Source organism: Phaseolus vulgaris, chromosome 9, assembly GCF_051622355.1.
Source record: "Phaseolus vulgaris cultivar YP4 chromosome 9, ASM5162235v1, whole genome shotgun sequence".
NCBI lineage: Eukaryota > Viridiplantae > Streptophyta > Magnoliopsida > Fabales > Fabaceae > Phaseolus > Phaseolus vulgaris.
Window position 1 is genome coordinate 28,878,484 of NC_143506.1, and position 24,919 is coordinate 28,903,402.

General features: G+C 33.2%; 2 protein-coding genes across 5 annotated transcripts; one reads left to right on the top strand and one right to left on the bottom strand.

Moving 5' to 3' along the window:
* Positions 1-767: 767 nt before the first annotated feature.
* LOC150025246 (uncharacterized) lies at positions 768-3,371 on the top strand. The gene is made up of 2 exons (XM_090295499.1): positions 768-3,023; positions 3,096-3,371. The coding sequence occupies exons 1-2, from the start codon at positions 900-902 to the stop codon at positions 3,240-3,242; spliced, it is 2,271 nt and encodes a 756-aa protein (XP_090151625.1). The 5' UTR covers positions 768-899; the 3' UTR covers positions 3,243-3,371.
* An 8,897-nt stretch (positions 3,372-12,268) lies between these two features.
* On the bottom strand, positions 12,269-17,253 carry LOC137821051 (serine/threonine/tyrosine-protein kinase HT1). 4 transcript variants are annotated; one of them, XM_068625464.2, is made up of 4 exons: positions 17,026-17,253; positions 16,124-16,846; positions 14,693-15,148; positions 12,269-12,716 (listed from the first exon to the last, which is right to left on the bottom strand). In XM_068625464.2, exons 2-4 carry the CDS (start codon positions 16,481-16,483, stop codon positions 12,459-12,461), a joined length of 1,074 nt encoding a protein of 357 aa, XP_068481565.1. In that variant the 5' UTR covers positions 16,484-16,846; positions 17,026-17,253; the 3' UTR covers positions 12,269-12,458. The 4 variants fall into 4 exon arrangements, with proteins under 4 accessions (XP_068481565.1, XP_068481563.1, XP_068481564.1 ...); XM_068625462.2 differs by having other exon boundaries at positions 16,949-17,253; XM_068625463.2 differs by having other exon boundaries at positions 16,988-17,245.
* Between the last annotated feature and the right edge of the window lie 7,666 nt (positions 17,254-24,919).

Consider the following 24,919-nt stretch of genomic DNA (forward strand, 5'->3'; position numbering starts at 1 on the left):
TGCCTACGGATATTAATATCCGGAAGTCAAAATTTTGTATACGGATAATAATATCCGGAACTAGGATTTGCCTACGGACGCTGATATCCGTAGTTCATATTTGCCTTACGGATGAAAATATCCAGAACTAGTATTTGCCTTACGGATGCAAATATCCGTAGTTCATAATATTGCCTTACGGATGAAAATATCCGGGACTAGTATTTGCCTTACGGATGAAAATATCCGTAGTTCATAATATTGCCTTACGGATATATATATCCGGAAGTTAACTGTTGATATTTTTTTGGTTATGGATTAATTTATCCGGAAGTGAAGTGTTAATTTTTTTCAGCAACCGAATGGATACAACAGAGTCATACATGGGAGTTTTAGGGGAGATTGATGTGTGGGATGGATTAGATGATGTTGATCTAGAGCAGTCAACAAGTTATAACGCATTAGATAATGAACACAGGGCACATGAATGTAGTGAGGCATTTTCTACAAATGAGGTATGGTCAATGTTGGGTTGTGAATGTTTTTTATATGAATTATTTTTAAATTTGGCATGATGATCAAGATGTTCTTTTAAATTTTTAAGAATGTTATTGTAGGTATTTCGTGATCGAGATGAGCTGTTAGATTGGGCGAGAAGTGTTGGCTATAGTTATGGGTTTGTCATTGTTATATTAAGGTCAGATACATGGACGGGCCAACGAGGAAGGATGACCTATGTATTGTTAGGTTGTGAGAGAGGAGGTAAATACAAACGGTATAAAAAAGAAGTAGATGTCAGTCAAACTGGAAGTAGGAAGTGTGAGTGTCCTTTCAGATTGCGAGGCAAACCAGTCAAAGGTGGTCAAGGGTGGAAGGTTGAATTAATTTGTGGTTCTCACAATCATGACTTGGCAGAGACAATGGTGGGTCATCCCTATGCTGGAAGGTTAAGTATAGAGGAAAAGGTTATGGTTGAGGATATGAGTAAAACTGCGGTGAAGCCAAGAAATATTTTACTAACCATGAAAGAGAGAAATGAGAAGAATGTGACAACGATTAAGCAGGTTTATAATGCAATCACTGTTCACCGAAGATCACAACGAGGTCACAGAACAGAAATGCAACAACTGATGTTGTTACTAGAGCGAGACAGGTACGTGCATTGGTGTAGGTGCGATGAGGTCTCTAATATTGTGCAAGATATATTTTGGACACACCCAGATTCAGTAAAATTGGTGAACTCATTTAACATTGTCATATTAATGGATAGTACGTACAAGACGAACAAGTATAGGATGCCGTTACTTGAGGTTGTTGGGATTACGTCTACAGGTTTGACTTTCTCCGTTGCATTTTGTTTACTAGCAGCAGAAAAGGAAAATAATTTTTTTTGGGCCCTTGACAGACTTAAAGGGTTGTTTTTAAGAGTTGATTCATGCCCTAGGGTGGTGGTATGTGATAGAGATGTTGCCTTAATGAATGCAATTAGAATGGTGTTTCCTGAAGCTTATAATTTGCTATGTCGGTTTCACATTGATAAAAATGTGAAAGCAAAATGTAAAATGTTGGTGCATCCAAGAGAGGCATGGGATCAAGTAATGGAAGTGTGGGGATCTGTTGTGGATTGTGATATTGTTGAGGCCTTTGAAGATCGTGTCAATGCTCTTCGAGTTGTCTGTTCTCCATGGCCTATATTTGTTGATTATGTGATGGATACATGGTTACGTCCACATAAAGAAAAATTTGTCAAGGCATGGATAGATAAGGTGATGCACTTAGGAAACACAACAAGTAACAGAGTTGAGGCGGCACACTGGAGCCTAAAGAGAGTTCTTCAGAATTCGATGGGGGATTTATGTTTCTGCTGGGATTCCATCAATAAGATGATTATTTTACAACATAATGCAATCAAAGATTCATTCCAAAAGAGTTTGCATGTGGTTGGACATCGGTTCAAGGTTACAGCTTACAAAAAATTGTTAGGTTTTGTGTCTAAATATGCTTTGAACCTTATTTCAGAAGAACTTGATAGGGTTAAATCAGTGGGGTTTGATAAAAGTAGGTGTGGATGTAGTCTTACATGTACTCATGGTCTTCCTTGTGCGTGTCAATTGGCTTCATTTGGTGTTGGTAGCATACCACTTAAATCAGTACATGTGATGTGGACTCGTTTAAGTTTTGAAGACATTGCTACTGAACAATCTTCATCTGAGTTGTCAATTGATAAAGAGTTTGAGGTCATCGCGAAGCGGTTTAAAGAGTTGGATGTTGCAGGTAAGGTTAACATCAAGAGTAAATTGCAGGATATTGCCTTTCCAGAGAAAACATCTATTTACGCACCAGATCATAAGGTGAAAACAAAAGGTGCTGTAAAGATGTCTCGTCCTACCAAATTCATGAGATCAACTAAGCGAATCCCTTCTTATTTTGAACATGTGGATTTCTTACACTCACAACATGATAGTTGTGCAAGCAAAAAATCTAATGAAGAAAGCTTACCAGAAATTGTACCAGCAAAATGTATTCCTTTCCTTGATCAGTTCCCTGTAGGGTATCATCCATATATTGTTGATGTTGTTGACGTTAGGGCTGATGGCCATTGTGGCTATCGTGCTGTTGCTGCCCAATTGGGAATGGGAGAGGAGTCATGGGCTGTTGTTCGAATGAATTTGTTAAAAGAACTAAGTGAATGGAGACAAGAATATGTTCAACTCTTTGGTGGTGATGATAGATATGAATACTTGAAGAACTCACTTCTAGTGGAACACATGTCTATGGTACCAACCACTAAAACCATTTCATTTTTACATTGCATTTCTTTATTTAACTTTGTTTGTCAATTGTACTTGCAGGCAGGAACAAATAAGTGGATGACAATTCCAGACATGGGATATGTTATTGCAAATCGGTATAATGTCATTCTTGTTTCTTTGTCCATGTTACAATCATTGAGTATTTTTCCTTTAAGAACCCAAGCACCAAGTAACTTCCGTCAACACCGAATCATTGCAATTGGACATGTCCACGGAAATCATTTTGTCCAGGTATAAACTAAACCAATCAAGATTGATGTGCTAAATCAAGATTTGTGTACCTTATATTTATTACCTTTATAGGTCAAGCTCAAAGATGGTTGTCCAATTCCACCTACGGATATATTGTGGGCATCACATCGTTATCCGGCGGCCCAAACTTGGTCAACATACTACACTAGCCGGATACAAGTTTATACCCAACTAATGTCCATTAGACGATATTTGTAATTATAACATTTGTAATAGCATAATTTAGATTTATGGATGTTTAGTACATTTGCAGTTGTCCTACAATATTCACTGAAGTCACTGTTATGCCTACGGATAAAAAAATCCGGAAGTCACTGTTATGCCTACGGATAAAAAAATCCGGAAGTCACACTTTTGCCTACGGATAAAAAAATCCAGAAGTCACTGTTATGCCTACGGATAAAAAAATCCGGAAGTCACAGTTATGCCTACGGATAAAAAAATCCGGAAGTCACAATTATGCCTACGGATAAAAATATCCGTAAGTCATACTTTTGCCTACGGATAAATATATGCGTAAGCCAGTGATTTCTGTACTAATGATCATATTGAAACATATAAGGATCATATTGAAACATATAAAATAAAAGTAATGTGAAGCAAGAACCGATAAGGATCATATTGAAACATATAATTAAGGTTCAGATACATTGTCATGGATCAAAATATTACATAAAAAGAAATCGTAATACATCTGACATATTGAGAAATCCTAATCAATCATTCCTACGTGCATGTCTCCTGACATAAACAGCTCTTTCATCAGTCGCTCCTCGTGCTAACATAATGGCTACTTGTATGCCTTCCCAAACAGGGCTGCCCTCCACGACATCGTCATGATCAAGTAATGGCTGCAATGTCTCTGTAATTCTACGACAAATACCCTACAAGCATGAATGACATACTATTAGAAAAAAACAATAGAAATTAATATCTTAACAAGGTTAGAAGCATACCAGAGCAGGATGTGACTCCTCATGATGACTTGGCACTGCTTCGTGATGACGTGCATCTGAGGGTACCGGTACAGGACGGTCATCCTCATCTGTATTAATCACATATGGATGTGATACAGATCTAAACCAACCCATGTACTCTTGAACGCAAGCGTCAGGATGACGTGCTATGGCATAGTCATGTATGACATAATCATTGAAATGTAACCATCGACGGTCCATTTCATTTGTATCCGGATGACCATGCCCAATTACAGATGGGTTGCGAGGGATGATCTGTGTATAGCCATACTGACGCAGAACACGTTCTGGCATGTGCAGCTGTGTCCAATTTCCAAGCCTCAAATAACCACAGAATAAGGAAATCCACTCGAATGGACGTTCTTCCCTGTGCTCGTTGTATGGACAAAACCGAATGGAAGCTGGTGTCAATGTATCCAACTGTGATCGTACAACAACAATTGAAGTACCTTTTCCAGCATCATACAGCCTGCACCGAGGTTGATCTTCAGAATACAATGCTTGCATACGTCTCATCCCTATAGACGGGAAATGCTCATAAATCCACCCCTGCAACAATGTTGCATAACCAGCTAGTTGCTTTGTATTTGCATAACTACAATCTCCTAGCTGTTCATACATGTGAGTTAGGGCAGCTGCTGCCCAAGAATATCCCCCGGTAAGCCTCAAATCAACAAAAAATCCAAGATAAAACACACTTACTGATGTAGCACTCTTGTCCGCAAAAATAGTGCAACCGACAAGGTGGAGTAAGTATGCTCTGGCAGCCACAGTCCACTGCCTCCTTGAGCATGCATCTTGATACACTTCTCTTAACCAGCTAAGGCGCACATGAGCTCCCCGACAGTGTCTTGTTTCTTCAGATGCAAGTGCATGGTCAACACGGAGGGCTTCTACCAATAAATCAGTCGCCGAATCAGAATCTAAGGTTTCCTGTGTGTAAAACTGACCGACAATGGGTAAATGTAACAAATTTGACACATCATCAAGAGTGATGGTCATCTCCCCAACCGGTAAATGAAAACTGTTTGTCTCTGCATGCCACCTCTCTACAAAAGCACACAGCAGTCCTCGGTCTAGACTCTCATAACTAGCATGAAGCAGACCACCTAAGCCAGACAATTCTACAGCAGCTTCTATGCGCTCATGAGGTGCTCCTAACTTATTTATCTTCCTCCCATGTGAAACGACCTTCAGCTCACCACGATCCTACAATAATCAACATATATCATCAATAATCAGGAATACATAACAAATACAAAAATTTATTTTTCATTACTTACCAAACCATCCCACAACTGTTTGGCTACGTGATGTTCATAATTAACAAGTAAGGACTTATCCAATGGCCCTCCTGGATAGCCTTCATCATCAACTTCAACTTCTTCTTGTTCAATATAATCTTCAAACTCTTCATTTGGAATTGAAGTACTAGACCCACCCCGTTTTCTTCTAATCGATGCAGTTGGACGCACACGATCCAAATTAGAACTTCCTCCACCTCTAGTCCGCACCATCTTACATTTCATAAAAGTAACATTCAATCCAACATATATAACAAAATTATAACACATATAGTTTAAAACACTTGTGAAAAATTTCACACTAATACGGATATTAATATCCGCAGACCAATAACAACAATCTGGATAAAAATATCCACAAGTCAAACGTAGCTTACGGATAAAAATATCCGGAACCCACTTTTGAATTACGAACAAAAAAATCCGGAACCAATTCTTGCACTACGGATAAAAATATCCGTAAGCCATTAATGAAGTCCGGATGAAAAAATCCGGATGCCAATATTCTTCTGCGGATAAATTTATCCGGAACCAAATGGTGGTCTACGGATAAAATTATCCGGAAGCAAATGGTGATCTGCGGATAAAATTATCCGGAATGTACTACTCTACGAAGAAAAATCCATGAACGGTACCTCAACTTCTTTGACGATGAAGCACTCACGACGAAGCAAACCAACTCTGCTCACGGTGGCTGTTGCTTCACGGTGAAGAAGAAGAAGAAGAAGAAGAACCCTATTGTTGGGTGCAGGCATTGGGTGCAGATCATAATTTAAGTGTTTTTAATTTCATTAAGGGTAATATGGTCTTTTCACAAATCTGATTGGGTGCCAGTCACAAAGCATTGGGTGCAGGGAGAATGAGCCTTTCTATAAAAATCGTTTTTCAAAACTGATTTGGAGTGAATTTTAAATTGTTTTAGAAACAACATTTTTTTATGAATTCTAAATTATTTCAGAAATTTTATTTCAAAATAAATTCCAAACTATTTTAAAAAATAATATTATAATGAATTTTGAAATATTCTACAAAGCTTATATGTAATAATAAATCTTATTATTAGGCGTTTCAGAATAATTAATTCAAAGTAGTAAAAAACTTAATTCTAGATTGAAAAATATTGCATTCTAGAACCATCATTAAGGAATGCTAAAAAGAGTTCCAGATTACATGTTGTGAAATTGTTTCAATTACTTTTTAAAATTTCTATTTTAGTTAACTTTTATTTCATAACATGCATTCTCATATTACTTCGTTCACTCATTTGCACTTCTCATGTTATAGGATTTTTCTTTAACTCCATAGTTTCCATGTACATGTCATTGGATGATTAAAACATCACACTACCTTCATTGTTCTCCTTGTTTGTCACGGTCCCTTTTTTCTCATCATTGCATCACATTTTGTGCCATTTAAGCCATGAATGCATATTTTTAATGTAATTCAATATGGGGTTCTCAATAGTATCACTCACCACTTCTGGATGGCCTCATTTAAAAAATAAAACACAAAAAATGCATTGAAGCATGAAGAGTGTACAAAGGGAGGTGTTAAACCATAGGTTTAGACCGTCTAGATGGTTTTGTCGAGCAGACCATTTAGACGAATCAAAAGTTTGGACCGTGTAGCAGGTATCATCTAGCAAACCTTCTAGTGACTAGCAAACTATGTAGACAATTTGTCTAGTGAATCGTTTTTTTTTTCTATATAAAGGGTCCTTGTGTATCAACAAGTCTTAAGCTTTTGTATTTGGAGTATGAGGCGTGCAAACAAATTAAAATCTGTTGATGGAAGCATAAAGATTCTTGAGTGAGATGATCTCACATTTGAAGCCCAGGAAAGATGCAACATGATGATATTGTCTTGGATCACGCATATTCTATCACCACATATTGCTGAAAATGTTTTTTACATTGACGTTACCAAGGTTCTTTGGTAAGATTTAAAGGAGACGTTCTCTAAAAGAGACTACTTCAAAATTTCATACTTGCTGCAAGAAATTCATTTGGTTAAGGTAGGAGAGAGGAACATCACACAATTTTATACAAATATTAAGATCCTTTAGGAAGAATTGGATCTTATGTGACACATACCATATAATTGTGCTTTATCCAAAATTACCTCAAAATATAGAGATGTTGAATACGTTATGTGCTTTTTAAAAGCCTTGAATGACGTTTACAACACTATCAAGACTTAGGTTCTCCTTATGGAACCTTTTCCAGGTATAAATTATGTTCTTTTTGGTTTTGCAAGAAGAGTGACAATTAACTAGTAATACAAGTATGTTGCAAGACGTAAAGCCTCTTGTAAATGTAGTGGAAAAGAAAACAATTGGAATAATGAAAAACAGAATAACCAAAAATCTCAAGGAAAAAGAGGCTGGAGGAATCATGGCAGAGGAAGAGCACAATTCTACATGCAAGGTAAACAATGTATATATTGCAAGAAGACTAATCATACTGTGGACAAATGCTACTCAAAGCATGGATATCCTCCTTGGTACAAACACTTTTATGTGAATGGTTCTGACAAGAGAAAGGAGCAAGTATGCAATCTTTATATGTAAAATAACAAAAAAGCTCTTGAAGTTGGAAATAGCCAAAACTTTCAAGGAAAAATAGTAATCCTTTTACTCTCAAGCAAGTATATAAATTATTATGTCTTCTGCAAGATATGACCAATCATAATATCAATTAAATTTGAAGCTATAATGGTGAGTCCATGAAACATGTACCACAAATTAGTAAATTTGTGTGGATCCTTGCCAAGTGTTACCAAACCTATATTAAAACATACTTAATCACCCCTTTTTTTTTTTATAAAATCTAACCTATATTCATAAAATTTCCAAATAATTTTGTTGTCACAACCAATTATGCAGGGAATGTTAAATTCACATAAATTTTTATCATTCCAAAGTTCTTTATATACCTGAATTTACATTTAATCTGATTTATGTACAATGTTTGATTGAAGATATGAATTATCAACCAAGTTTCTCTTATAATAAATGTTAGATTTAGGATAAGGCTTCATTTAAGACAATTGGTTGTGTTGAATTGAGTAAAAAACTATACTACTTACAAAAATTTTCCTTTAATCAACCATGTATACAGAATTTTCAAAACTGTAAAGAATTACAAATCAATATAGAGAATTATAGACTAGGACATCCTTTAAACAATTTCTTTAGCAAACGTGTAAATTTTTTTCTAATATTCGTTTTAATTGTACGAATGCTTATTATGCTTGTCATTTTGCTAAACAACATAAACTCCCCTTTCATTCTAGTATTTTTGCCACCATTAGTGTCTTTAGTCTTATACATATGGATATGAAAATCCCTCTCTGATACTTTAGTTTATGGACATAAATTTATTGTTGATGGTTTTACTAGCATACTTGGATTTATTTTATGAAGTCCAAAGTTGAACTAGATTTCTTCTGTCTAAATTTGTCTTCTCTGTTAAGAACTAGTTCAATCAATGTATTAAAATAATAATACCTGACAATGGAAAGAAATTTGAGCATAACAAAATATATAATGAATTTGGGTCTTGCATAAGAAAAATTGTGTTGAAATTCAAACAAAATTCTATGGTGGAGAGAAAACACTAGCATATATTGAATGTCACACGTAACTTGTTGCAATTTGGTTTATCTAGATTATATTAGTCATATGTTGTTGCTCATGGTATACATATAATCGATAAGCTTCTCTCTCTTACTACTAATGGAAAATCTCCTTAGAAGATATTATATAATGAACCTCCAACATACATGAATCTTAAAGTCTTTGGATCCTTTTGTTCTGGTTCTACTCTAGAAAACAACAAAACCAAGTTGGGTCCTTGGGCTAGAAAATGTTTTTTTTTTCTAGGATACAAGAATGACATAATAGGATATGTGCTTCTTAATATAGTTAATCAGAATTCTTTTTATTAATAGAAATGTTGTTTTTTATGATATTTCCTTATAGGAATAAAAAAGAATTCTCCAACCAGAATAAAAGGCTCGACAAAGACTTCATTAAAAAAAATTAATTTCCTATTTAAGCTAGCTAAGTACAACATTAATGACAAAGGCCAAGTTGAAATTGGAATTGATATAAATAATGCACATTTACAAAGACAAGAAGATGACAACACAAAATAATCATATTACAACAACAATACAAAAGTCTTACAAAGGCAGAATAAAGATGATGACGTTGAATTTCTTAGACGCTTTAACAAAATAAAAATAATTTCAAGATTCCTGGAAGATTATCATCATAAAATTAAAGTCCAAAGGTATAGGAAAATTATCATCCTTTTGATCCTATAATTCACTGTTTGACAAATAGTTGGACTTTATTATGGATTTCTTCTTATATTGAACCTCAAAATTATGAGGAAACATGCAAACATCTCAAATGACTTATTATTATGTAAAGAGAGATAAATTGCTTCAAACCAACAACACTTGGAATTTGATAAGGTTGTCGTATGACAAGGTGCCTATTGGATGCAATTCGGTGTATAAGATTAAATACAAATATGATGGCTACAAGGTTAAAAGTTACCTTGTAGTAATGGCTACACTCAAGTTAAAGGTATAAATTATCTAAATACATTTTCACCATTTGCAAAATTGACTACTCTTAGATTACTTTTAGCTTTGGCTGCTACACAACACTAGCATTTTCACCAGTTAGACGTTGATAACGCCTTTTTACATGGAGATCTTAAAGACTAAGTTTACATGGTCCCCCTCGTGGACTTAAACTATTTTAGCCAAATCAGATTTGTAAATTGGCGAAGTCCTTGTATAGACTTAAAGCAAGGCAACAAACAATGGTTTGCTAAACTATCCCCTTTCCTTGTTTCACAATCAAAATAAGATCATTGTTTTTTTTAAATATACACCTACTAGTTTCACGTTTTACTTATGTATGTAGACGATATCTTTCTAGAAAGAAATTCATTAGCAACCATTGAAGAGATGAAGCAAATTCTTAATAGCACTTTCAAAATTAAAAATTTAGGAAAACTAAAAGAAGGGAATCCATCTTTGCTAAAGAAAGTATGCCTTGATATCTTAGCATTAGGAATTGTTAGCCAGCAAGTTATATCCCTCACCATTGCCAAAGAATGTCAAGCTTCTTTCCACATCAAATGCTCCTCTCCACAATACAGATTCTTATGAACGACTTATAGGGTGTCTTTTGTATCTCACCAGCAGACGTCCTGACATTAACTTTGCCATACATTTTCTCATTCAATTTGTTCAAACTCCCACCTTATATCATCATTTGGTTGCACAACTCGTACTCTGATGTATCAATTGCAATCCTTTACAAGGTCTTTTCTTTGCTTCAAATGTTGAAATTCAATTAAAAGGATTCAGTGACTGAGATTGGGCATCATGTCCTATTGCTAGAAGATCCACTATAGGATATTGCATCTTTATAGGAGCATTTCTCATCTCATGAAAAAAAAAAATCCATTGTTTCTCGTTCTTCCTCAAAAGCATAATATCGTGCTCTTGCCAGCACTATATGTGAGTTACAATGACTAAGTTATCTTCTTAATGATCTTCATGTCAAAATCGATAATAGTACAGTTATATAATGTGATAACCAATTCACTCGTCATATTGCTCATAATTTCACTTTTCATAAACAAACCAAGCACATAGACATTGACTATCATGTGGTTTGTTACATGCTCCAAGAAAATCTCTTCCATCCCCTTCTTATATTATTAGGTGATCAACTAGCGGATGTCTTCACCAAATTCCTAGACAACTCTTCTTTCAAAAATATTTATTCAAACTTGGAATAAAGAGTATCCATTATCCAACTGGAGGGGAGGGTCTTGAACCAGTTATTTAAAGCGTCTAGCGGATTTCATCTAACATATCGTCGAGAAAAATCATAAGTTTAGACTATCTAATGAGTATTGTCTAGCGAACCATCTAGCAAGTATTTTAGCAAATCATCTAGAAGATCCGTCTAACTAAGCACTTTTTTGTTTTTACTTTCTATATAGGAATTTTGTGTATCCATAAATCTTAAGTTTTTGTACTCTATGTTTAGTAAATGAAGTTTATCTAATTTTAATTTTAATGTATTCTTCATATAAAATTCATATGTTAATGAATTGTGTTGGATACTGCAACATAAAAATATTGTGTAGAGCTGCATTTTGTTGGCCTTCAAACATAAAATATCATATTCAATAGGATAAGAAAGCTCTAAACATTTGTACACTACCATCATAGAAGGCTACTCCGCAATTCAACCTCTAACAGTGACACTCTGATATTTTTTAAATTATAAAAGTGATAGAAAATAGAGGAAGAAGGTGTTAACATCACATATCTTTGTTTGGCTCTCATCCAATTCAATTATTATTTTTTTATTGATATCCAACATGAATAATTCTAGTTGCTTTCCATTTTAATGTTATAATGTTATTTTTTTCATATCACCGAATGATTGAAAGAGACGGGCTTGGCCCATGCATGATCTTCTATGGTCTATATAACTACGTAAAAAAGCAAAAGAGATTTGTTTTAAACAAAAGAGTATACAAATTTTTTTATTATTAGTTAAAAAACAGTGAAATTCCCGAAAATTCTTATTTCTCATTTGATAAACTTCACTTAAACTTTTGCAATTTAAATTGAACTTTAACCAAAAGTAAAAAGTTTGTTAAAAAGTATATTTACAAGAAGAAAGTGGAGAAAAAAAAAACAGGTGACTGTCGTAATAAAGTAGTTGTTGGTCTAATTGATGCACACTCACTTTTGTCATGTTGTCCACAAATTTCGAGTTTTTACTACAATCCATAATCATTTTTGTAGAACACGATTTTTCAGGTTTTACTATAACTTCCATGTAGTAGGTGAGAGGTTAAACATCACATCTAACCCAAAAAAAACCAGAGAAAGAGAATTCATGGTGAAAATAGAAGATACATTTAGGCATTAATAATTTATATGTTTACTATAGAAATGAAAACAATTGATGGATGGAAGAGAACTGTATTTGTTAATTGAACAAACTTTTTTCTTCCCATAAAAGGTTTGATTGTAATAGAATTCTTGATAGTCACACAACTGAGAAGTAGCATGTATTAGTAATGCTAAGCTTTGCAAGCACCAAATTTATGGCGTGCATTGCATTTGGGGAGGCACCCCAGAATGGTGTTACTACTACTACTAGGACTCGGTTTGTAAGTTGACAAAAACTCTGAATCCTGCTCAAGTGATTCTGTGTAGAACTCCAAAATGGAAACTATCTCATCAAAATGAGGCCTCTTATCTGGGTTGCTTGACCAGCATCTATTGATCAGATCACTAAATGCCCAAGGACACTCACATGGCAATGGTGGTCTTGCATTCTACACACACAAATAATCCATCAAATTCACTTTCAAATTCAAAAAATAAATCAAATATATTTAACTTTTCAAATGTGAATCAACAGGACAACCTTTCATACTTATAAACCCTAGCAACCAAATAGAGTTAAGATAATTTACATAGGGTTTATTATTTATTTTTTTACCAAAATAAGATAATTTTATAGACTAATTACTGAAATTGGTAAAATTTAAAAAATTATTGAAATGAATAAATTGTGTCATATTTAAGTCTGAAGTCAGTATAATTAGTTTTTAACTAAGCTTTAGTTAATGAAGCATGACTTATCCATTTCGTTAATTTTTAAAATTGTATTGACCTATGAATATATATTGCTAAGTTTCACAAGTGCCGTACGTGGACCATAGCAAAGGCAAAATAGTAGAAACATAAACCGCCTTTACTTAATGGCATGTATATTTTAAGTGTAGTTCTAGATTCAAAGAATATCTCTGAGATAGTGAAGCATGTGCAAAGACAATGAACGAGAAAAGTTAGAATGGGCATGTAGATATTTCTTGCATCCGTGATTGGTTGGAAGCAATATCAGAAAAATGAGAGAAAAAAAAAAATAAAGCTTCTGTATCAATTAGTGATTCAATTATGTGGCACCTTGTTCTGATGTGGTGTGCATGTGACAGGGAAGCAGAGGTGGTAGCAATCATTGATTTTCATAAATAATGTTATATCTCACACTATGCCATATCTTAAATGTTGGAAAAGTAACCATCATGTACATGTCAGGCAAAATGAAGAAAACTATAATGTTATCGTAATTCAATGTTGTAAATGAGGTGCCTAGCTTATCATATCACAAACACAACCACATGCTCTGTAAAATCATAGACACAGAATAATTGTTGCCCACCACGCCAACACGTTTGAGAAAGATTTGGGACACATTAACCATCAAAATGGGGTTATATAACCAAGTGCATGCATAGAGACATGATAGTATTAAAGCAGATAATGAAAACGAACACACATGTATATGAATGCATACAACGATGGATATGAAAAAATTTAATTTTGACACTGTTACAATAGTGGTCAAAAGAGATGAACATAGTGGCCTAAAATTATAAAATGAAGGGTATGAGGAACAAGATCAACTTTACATAGATAACAATCATGCATGCCCATGTTTCATCTACGTGTAAACAAATAATACAATGGCAAACTGTTCCCACTAAAAGGATCAGTAAGAAACAACTTTAGAATAATAGAGAACGAAATAGATCCTCAATAATACTATTATAATGATATATTGACAAAATCTACTTTCATGAGATGGAGTTTCGTTCCTTCTTAAGCTCTTTTCCGTGCTAGAGTTCTTTCTAACTATTTTTTTCTCTCATTCTAGCTCACTTCACTGGATTCATATCCTTAACAGCATCCATGAAATTAACAAAATGAACAGTGTTACCAACGCATTTTCTTTCTAACATGTTCTTTTCTATGGGATGGTACTCTTGTGGGTCCAACTAGTTTGAAAACGAGACCCATCAAATGAGAAATGGAAACCACATGAATTTCAATCAATATGAAAAAATGTGTCAGGAAATACTGTTTGAAATTGAAAGTGTTTTACTAGTATTTTTCTTTACAAATTTTTGTTGTTTTCACCTTTGACAACAGATTTGGGAAGGATTAGAAATGAAAGGCAGCAGTTTCAAGTAAGATATAAAAGTGGCACTCAAGCTAACCATATTCATTTATAAATTTAGTTATACGAATATGATTATTAGAGTCATTCAATGGTTTAATAAAGCAACCTATTATACTGCTAAGAACTAAAACAGTTGAGACACACACAAGGCAACATGTGCATACCACCAGTTTATGAGGTAAATATGCAGATTCATTATGAGACAAGTCCATGCAATGAGCACTTATTTTTCTTTGTGAAATACAATGTATGAGTCAAACAATTTGAGTAAAATCTGATGCAAACCTTGTGGGAAACTGCAAATGCTGCCTGCTCTGGTGTCATGTTGTCAAATGGAGTCTTTCCTGTCAAAAGCTCCCATAGAACTATGCCAAAACTATACACATCTACTTTCTTGGTATGATGCTTTTCTTTGATCATTTCGGGCGCCATCCAACGGTATGTTCCGGTGAAACCTTTTGCACTACCACACTGAGATTCTAAGCATGAGATACCAAAATCTGCTACCTTTACACACATATCTTCCCCCAAGAGGAGATTCTCTGATTTGAGATCCCTATGAAGAATCCCTTGAGAATGAAGATATTGCATCCCCCGTGCAATGTCAAGGGCTAACTTCAGAACCAGTTTGTGTGGAAGTATTTCTGGTTGTTGGTGGTGCAGGAATTTTCCCAGTGAACCTCCAGCCAAATATTCAGTAATTATGCAAAACACAGGAGGTTTCTTGCAAGCAGCAATAAACTGCAAGATCAATAAAAGCAACAGCAGAAATCTTATATTTCAAACATTCTCTTCTCTTTAAAATCAGCAAATCTAAGTATTAATGACTGCTTTTATTGCTTTTTGTATTAATTAGGCCATTATCAGCTTTCAAGAGAAAGAATTCATCAGTTAAAACACTTGCCTCTCAGAGCTCCTAAAACTCAATACTTCATCAGCAACAAGAAGATTCACAAGACTCTGGAATAATTGGGGCGAGAGGGTAATTAAACGACTAGCTAAAGAAATAGCCTAAATCAAAGACGAATCTCAGCTCTTATGTTTAATTTCAACTTTTCAACAAAAATAGAACGATACACTAAGGCATTGGAAGCACTTTTGGCAGTTTTAACTTCATAAGCACAACCCTCTTGCACCACTTTTCCAACTAATCTATTTGTCAACAATGCAGAAAACTCGTATTTAATCCATTACTTCATTTTGTAGATAATTGTTTCCTTTTTGTTCTTCCTAGTTCCTTCACGAAATTCCACACATAGTTAGAATTGCAAGACAAAAACGACCTTACCACTGAACCATTGAAAAGATTAAAGGGATAAAGAAGCTATCCTCAAAGGTGAAGAATAAATGAGAATTGGACATTTAGACAAAGTATGAAGGCCAGCATCTTTCACTCAAAAGCCACGAATAAATATTCCTAATAGAATCATCTCTCGTATTCTATGCCAATATTAATAATAAGACAGATACAAGAACAGAACAAGAAATCAAGAAAACAAAACACACAATTTTTTACATTTTGGTAAAGTCGTGATATTTTGTTACGAAGAGTTAGAGATTAATCCATCAGAGTACGGACATCTCCCAGTTCATGTTCTTTCTTACACATGACCCTGGAGATCAAACTTCCGACCACATGTTTAAAAAACATGATTATCTATCAATTATATCAATCGTGTCGATACAAAACACACAGTAGAAGAGAGATAAACTTACAGTAATGATATTTGGGTGGCCTAATCGAAGTAGCAAAGAGACCTCAGAAGTGAATTGCTTCTCAAGAAAAGCAGCCAAGTCCTCATCTTCCTCCGGCTGACTAACGAGCTTAATTGCCACATCTTTTTGCTTGTAAACCCCTCTGTAGATTCTGCTGTGCCTGCCAGAAGCAAATTTGGATCCAATGAGCAACTGAGACATATCTGCACTCCATTCTTCTTCACCTTCTCCTTTTATCTCAGCCCCCGGAGACACCAGATACTTAGACCATGACACTGCGCGGTTGTACTCCCCAAGCGAAAGCCTTCTCCCCAACTTGCCACTGTTGGAAATTTGCTTGTGCCACCTCAAGTTCTTCATGTGGCTCACACCTAGCACCTCTCAAAACCATCAAAGTTCAACCTTTCGCCAAGCCTCCTGCACCCAAATGCAGATCCACTAATTGCCTAAAGGTCTAAACAAATGCACCAATTCGCAGAACACCCCCAAGTGAGGAAAAGTTCATTTTCACGGCTTAAATGGCGAGTGAGGTAACTACATTATAATTTTTTCGCACCATTCGGTCCCCCCTTCTCACCTACAGAAGCTGATAAACAAGAAGAAAACCAGGACCATGGGGGAAGAAGCTCACAGCCTGGGTGAAGAGAACAAAATTGAACCAGAGGTAGCGCAGAGAGAGAACGAGAGATAAGTTTTGTTGATTTCCAACTTCCAATCAAGTGCCTGCACCAAATGAGAGAGAGAGAGAGAGAGAAATAGTTATAGTTGGTAGTAACAAGACAAACAAAGACTGGTATATTAGTAAAGATAAAGTTGATATCTTACACATTGGAGAATTCTATTAATAGGTAATTTTGTAAATACCTTTGAGTTTTCATCTAGCCATGATAAACTCAATTTACCTCTTATTATATTGAAAGAGTAAATTTTGATGTGATAATAGAAGGCATAAACGATGTATAGAAGAGTGTTAATCTTTTGAAATTATGCTTAGAAAGAGAGAAAGAAAGTTATAGTAGGTAGTATAGTAGTTAGTGTTGTTTGGTGTTGGTGTTGGAGATGGATGATGTAGTTTGGGTTGGGGTGGTGAGGAGTGAAGGCATATGCAGGGAAGAGCAATGTGTTGGGTTGGGTACATTAGTCTCTTTACATTGGTATTCGTAACGTGCGAAGATCCACTTACGAGGAGACAAACCGGGTCTCTTTGACAACGACACCTACCTATTCATTTTCCCCTTTTACCCTTCTCTTTCTCCCACATTCTCCACTTTTGCCATTTCCTTTTTTACCTTTCACTCCCTCTCTTTACCCCACCCTTCTTCTCTTTCATTATGTTCTGCCACCCAACCAACCCCCACTCCCCACGCACCACGTGCTGCTTTCTACTTTCTACTCTCTTCTCTTCTTACACACATCACAACGAACAACTCTTTCTCTCTATTCAAACTTACTTCTAAATAATCACATCTTTTCTTTATTTTATAACACTCTTACACTTCTCTTAAATAAAATAAAACAACGTATCCGTATCGAATATATATATCGGTGTCGACACTCGTAAGACACTTATCAGTGCAGTGTTCAATTTAAAATATATTTATTGGATTTTTAAAAATTCTATACGGTTCTGACACAATTTTAAAAGGTATAAATACAATAATTTTCTAAAAACTCAAATTTATTGTATAAATTTGTATCATGATTATAAAAAATAAGGAACAAATTCTTTTGAACCCGTTATGAAAAATATCTTCATGTTCCCAAAAGAATCTCAAACATACTTTTGCACATAAATATTTATTTTCAATTTATATAAATATATAGATTCGTCTCCCGTGTCCTAGGTTTTAGAGATTATACGTATCTTCGTGTCCATATCCCTGTCATGTCAGTGTCCATATCTCCTTTATTTTTATACAACACTACTTCATAAATACAACCCACTTTAAGATCTCTATTTGCTTATATTGTATGTTTATTTTAGGATAGATGTAAAGAAGAAAAGGAGAATGGATTTGTATGAATAGTGAAATATTTCATCATCATATTATTTACAATTTTTACTAAATTTTTCTTACAATTTATTTTAATATATTTCAATTTAAACAAATTCATTTTTGAATTCAAAGACAATATAAATTATACAAGAGCTTTTTATACACTAAGCTAACTCACTTTTGTTTCAATAAGGTTCCCTTTTCCGGAGAGACCTTTTAATTCGGCTCATATGGGTTTATTTAAAGGGGTAATTAAGTTTATTCAATGATTGATTAGCTTTGAACCCAAAGTAGTGAAGATAAAAGATTCATCATCATCACTTTAATCATTAAGCCAACACTCCTCACGTCTTTAATTATTTAACCAACACTCTTAAATTATGCATTAATTAATTGTTTACATTTTATATAAAATAATATTTTTATTCGTCCTGCCAAAACTATTGTGCTTTTAATACTTTATTACTTGTTTTGTTTTTACTTTGTCCTTAAATAAATTTTATATTTTCAACTGATATAAGTAATACAATTTTCAAATATGTTTTGCCAATGACGTGTTTACTTTATAAAGAAATCTTAAGCTATTGTCCTTTGACAAAAGAAATAATGTTTAACATATAGAACTAAAAGGGTAGTTAATACGTTGAAATAAAAGGTCTCGATAGATACTTTCTTTTTATAAAGAAACCATAATAAATTGATAAAGATTATGAAACAATATTTTCTTTTTCATAATTGTCAACAATTTATAGATATTATATAGCTGTCGATAATTTCAATTTCATGAATAGTTTAATTTTGGATGGACAATTATATTTAAATATTTAGAGAAAAAGTTGTCATTTGCAATGATTCTACAGTATTCTAACATTTTTTTAAAAAAAACTAAGTAATGATACAATTTTAATAAAAAATTACAGGTATTAATTTCTTAAAATAAAATTTCAAATTCAAAAAATGCATAAAAACACATTTTCAATAGTATAAAACTATTAAGATGTGTAATTGTTATTATCTTTTAGAAGAAGAAAAAAGTGAGGCTATAATTCCACGATGATGAGATTGTGGTGGTGGAGTTTCGACTTTCTTTTTTTCCTTTTAGTTAAATAAAAGGTGAATGTGCAAACAAATGAATGATAGGTGATACTTTGGATGCTTAGAAGAAATTAAAAGAAAGAAAGAGATTGAAATTTGTCTCGATTTATGAAAATTTTATAATTATAACCAATTATATAATATTAGTAATTAATTATTAATGGACCTTTCTATCTTAGAATAAATCATGATGATTAAATATATATTTTTTTAAAATTTTACATAAAATTATTTTTTGTTCTTTTTTAATTTTAAACTTTCTCTGAATACTTATAGAAATTATTAGGATAAGTTTTTGTCAATTTTTTTTACATAATAAATAAATTTTTAATATAAACTAAAATATTAAAATGTTTCATACTTATCACTTATATAAAAATATAAACATTATAATAAATTGAAAATTTGTTAAAAAAAATATTAATAAAAAATATAAACACCAATCAATCTTACATTATACATAAACGGAAATGTATTTAATTTTTATTGATTTTTTTTTTTGAAAAAATCTTAACTCTAGTAAAATTAGTATCATCATTAAAGTTTTTTTTTTATAAAAATTTGCATATTAGACATCACTATGCAACTTGACATCTCAGCTAGGTTCACACCTTAAGTAACAACAATCATATGTCATCACATAAAAAAAATATTATTAAAAAAAGAAAAAGAAAGAAAAAACAAAAATATGGGGGGACTAGACCAAAACCCACATGTTAACAAAAATGATACATATGTAGACTATACCTATTCATAAAGAATTCTAAGAACAGACTAGATGGAAGTCTATTATACCAATGGAATGATTATCTATGAATGAACCCTAAATTAGTCAACTTATCAGCACATGCATTCCCCTTACGAAAAATATGAGTAACCCTAAACTTGATTGTCCCACAGAAATTAAGACAAGTATTTCATCGATTACGAAACATTCACGGAACATTAGTCCTAGCAGTAAACGCAGTACAAATAATCACATTCAAGCCAAACATTAGTAAGTTCCATCTTTTGAACTTCCTTCCTAACACGTATCATTATATGTTTATAAGTGGAAAAATAAATAAAATTCTTTTGTTACCCTCATTTATTTTAATAAAACAATTTGCTTTTGCATTTATTTATTTTGTTTGATATATCAAATGAAACATGGTGAATGGGTGGCACGGACAGTTGATTGGAGAGTAATATGGTTGGTCCTATCCATGTAGGGGCAGGTTGGTCAGTTTAAGGAACATGGGTGCCTACAATGTCTGGTTAGGAAGACCTGTTCACAAGAACAATAGAAAAATGCAGCAACAGAAACAAATTGAAAGAAGATTGGAAGAGACATGTGGACCCCACCACGGAGGAGTTGGAGTGGGGACCACCAGTTGGTGGTATCCGTGGGTGTGTCGGACAAGCCGTATGGTCCTCTTCCGTATACGGTCTCTCTCTCTCTCTCTGCGCATTTCGATGACCTCTTCAGTTATTTTTAAAAAGTAGTAGTAAATGCTGTTGCATGTAACCATCTTTTTCTCATTCTTCTTACTTTTCCTTTTTATTTTTATTTTTACAAGACCATACTTCAAAATTAACCAAGATTTTATTCTCACCATTTAATATTTATTTATACAAATATATCAATTCTTTTCTTCTGTACACTTCAACGTGATATTAATTACTCGATGCTATATATTAGGTAGATTGAATATTCAACCCTAACTAAAACTTCACCTCAAAGAAAAATAATATGGCAAGTAATGAGTGTGTGCGTTTGTTTGTTATATGTTTATGGATAACCAACATGTTCATAAAGCTCTTTTATAAACATTTTTTAAATAAAGAAAAATTTGTTTATACGTAAATTAAAAAATAATTACATATATATATATATATATTTACAAATTAATTTTAAGTTATGAACAACTTATTTCTTTTACTTTCTTATTTTCCTTTCATAAAATATTTTTTATTTAAATATATCTAATATTACTAAAATATCAACATTTTGTGCCAATTACCTAACTTTTTATTAATAGCATTTTGTAGAAAGTACTAAACTTTTTCATAGTGTCATTAGTGTAAAAATATATTTTGAAGTCGTAAAAATGACATCAATTGATAAAAAAATATGTAAAAGTGAAAATGATGAAATTTCTTAAATAAATTGAAACTTATTACATTGGTTATTAATAAAATCAACAGAATACATATCATACTATATTTGGTTGTGTTTTGATGATATAATCAGTAGTGCAGAAAGGCAAAATAACAATGGTTACTTTCAATTTAAAACATGTTTATATAACTGCGATGTGTACTTTTAAATCGAAGAGATAAGAAGACAGCTATTTAGCTGCATTCGTAAATTCGATTTATAAATGCGACTATTTACCATAACCGCATTTATAAATCGTATTTAGACGTTTATGTTAGAATGTATGGCTTTAAACTAGAGGGGGGTGAATGGTTTAAAGAGGGAATTTGAAAACTTTTAAGTCTTGAATGAAATTTCTTCGTGAATATCTTGATAAAGAAATCAGTTTTTCAAAACACAAAGCTAAAAGCACATCACCAACAAAACAATCGGTTGTTTCGCAGAAACAATCGGTTGTTTATACCAGTTTACAAATATCAAAACTGAATTTAAAGAGTTAAGGGAGAGAGAATGCACACAGATGTTTATACTGGTTCACTATAAATCAGAGCTACATCTAGTCTTCTCAGAAACCACTGAAGAATTCCACTAAGCAATCAAACCTAGATCACTTACAACACAACCAAGAAAGTGACCTTGATCCCCTCAAGACACACACTTCTCTTGGCCAACACACCAACACTAAGAATGCTGATCTTGATCCCCTCAAGAACACACAACACTTCTCAGCAAACACACAGAAGAAACTTGTTCAACAGATACAAGGATTACACTTGTTACAGAAGTAAATCTGAAATCAATACAAGCATAAATCCTATCTCACACTCTTTGATCAATCTCAATCTCTAAGCAATCTCAACTCTTTGAAAATCAGAATCTTGTTGTTCTAAAAAGATTGTTATTTCTCAAATCTGTTTTACTGAATTTATTCAAAGATGTTTGTTATCAAATCTTAACAAACTTATTCATTGCATTTAAAGATTGGTCAAAGCATTAAAGACTGAAGCGTAAATAGTTAGAATCATTTAAAGCTCAGTCAAAACAAAAACCATTTTTCTGTTATGGTACCAAAAACAATCGGTTGTTTCCTCGAATCAATCGGTTGTTTTGGTTTTAACAGCCCAACCATTTGAAAAACAGTTTTCAATATTTTCTAAAAACATCTAAGTATAAAACAATCGGTTGTTTCGACAAAACAATCGGTTGTTTTTCACTTAGTTTGAAAAACACTTTTCTTTAAAAGATTGAGAATGCCTATGCTTTGGATTCAATCTAGAGTGGATTACAAAACTCAAACTACCCCAGATCTTAACTAAGACAGCTCAGCAACAACAAGCACAGCCAAGCCTTCAACATCCTTCAAAGGGTTTGAATTCTTCAAAGCTTGAACACCACTTAGTTCAACAATTTAGGGTTTCTTTTCTTTTTCGTTATTGTTTGAGTTTCTAATCAAAGTTCTCAACTTTGATATTTTCTGAAGAACAAGTCTTTATTTTAGCATTTCTTTTGATCTCTTGGTGCATCCATATCATACATCTTCACATTCTTAGTATTTCATCCCAATCTGAAAACGCAAATAAATTTTTTCCAATGAAACGCAAATACACGACGAAGCAAGGCAACAACAACGACGAGGAAGACATATTATAGAGCAAACAAAAACCTTCCTAATGAAACAGTGACCTTAGCAATGACATAAGACAAAACATAAGAGAAACAGAAAACATACAAAAATCAATGGTGAAGAAGAAGAGAAGAAGACAATGCTTACCAATGACACGAAGACAAGACAATGCAAAGAAGAGAGGAAGAAAAGAGGAAGCACAGTTAATGGAGGAAACACAAAAGAGAAACGAAGCGCGAGAGAAATGAGAGTATGAAAACGTAAGTGGCGCACTTCTGAGTTAGGGTAAAAAAGGTTTTAAGAAGGAGACTATTTGTAATAGCCGCATTCGTAAATAAAGTGCTTGATTTAAGAATGCGACTATTACAAATAGCCACTTTCTTAAATCAAGTTAATTTCAAAAATGTCACCACGTTTTGACGGCTGACCGTAAAAACGCATTAAATAATGGGTCGTTGTTTTAAACTTTTGTACTAGTGAATATATATATATATATATATATATATATATATATATAGTTGAATTAAATTTAATTAATTTAAGTAGATTTATGTTTATATTTGAATTTTAATTTTTTAAACACTTGTTTGGTATCTTTTTCCCTTGATCGTGACATTTTCTAAAAAAAAGATTTTAATCTCCTCTTATAAAATAACTTTTGAAGAATATATGGAATCATCTTTGTGAGATACTTTAAGAGTCATTAGATGATTCTTCTCTTGTTTTGGTTCTTATCTTGAAAAGAGGTTTTCAGCGATGAATCTTCTTGCACTTGAGAATAATCTTGAAGGTGACATGTTCTTACTCCATTTTCTTCATTCAATCCAGTTTCTACTTCTTTTACAACTTGTTTTTGTTTTCTTACCTTGTTTTGTGAATGTCGCAACCAAACCCATATGTTATTCATACTTTTGGCATTAATGATAAAAGGCTTATGAATGTTGAAGAATCAGTGCGTGCTATATTTGATGAATGTAACAATGATGTACAAGTATTTAGAAATTATTATGCATGTGATGAATATCTACAAGAAGGTTTCATGAAAAATCTATAAATTCAAAGGCACCAACTAAAAAACAAACTATACATAAAGAACTTCCAATAGAGTGGAAAATACCCAAGGATCTTACTATGGAGAACATCATTGGTAACATTGAGAAAGGAGTTACCACTAGACACTACTATGGATTTTGTATCTCAAATTGAGCCTAAAAATGTTTATGATTCCTTAAAATATGAAAATTTAATTTCTGTTATGCATGAAGAATTAGATCAATTTATCAGGATGTGTGGGTTTTGGTACATAAAACTAAAAATATGAATATAATTGGAACCAAGTGGATTTTTACAAACAAAATGGATGAACTATGAATGATTACTAGGAACAAAGTTAGATTAGATGCTAAGGGATATAACCCAGAAAGAAGGTATTGATTATGATGAGACACATGCACCTCTTGCTAGATTAGAAGTTGTTAGACAAATTCTTTCCTTTGCTTATATGAGTGGATTCAAGTTATTTCGGGTGGATGTCAGAGTGATTTTCTCAATGGGTTTATCAATGAGGAAGTGTATATTTCTCAACCACCTAGATTTGAAGATCACTGATTTCCAGATCGTGTTTACAAGCTGAAGAAAGTCATTTATGGTCTTCAATAGGCTCCAAGGCAATGGTTTGAGCATCTACTACAATAAAATGAAGATATACTTTTAAGAAGATAACGAAACAAATTTGAGAATCAACGATCATCTTTAGAAGCCTATATAAAGAGAATGAAGAAGAAAATTGAAGAAACAAGAAGACATACAAGCCATATACAACATCTTCAGAAAAGATTTATTGTTTCTATCTACTAAGTAAAGTGTCTAGTATATCGGGTTGTGAGAAAAACTTTGTAATTCTTCACTGTGTGAAGCATTAACCTTGTGAGCCTTAATTG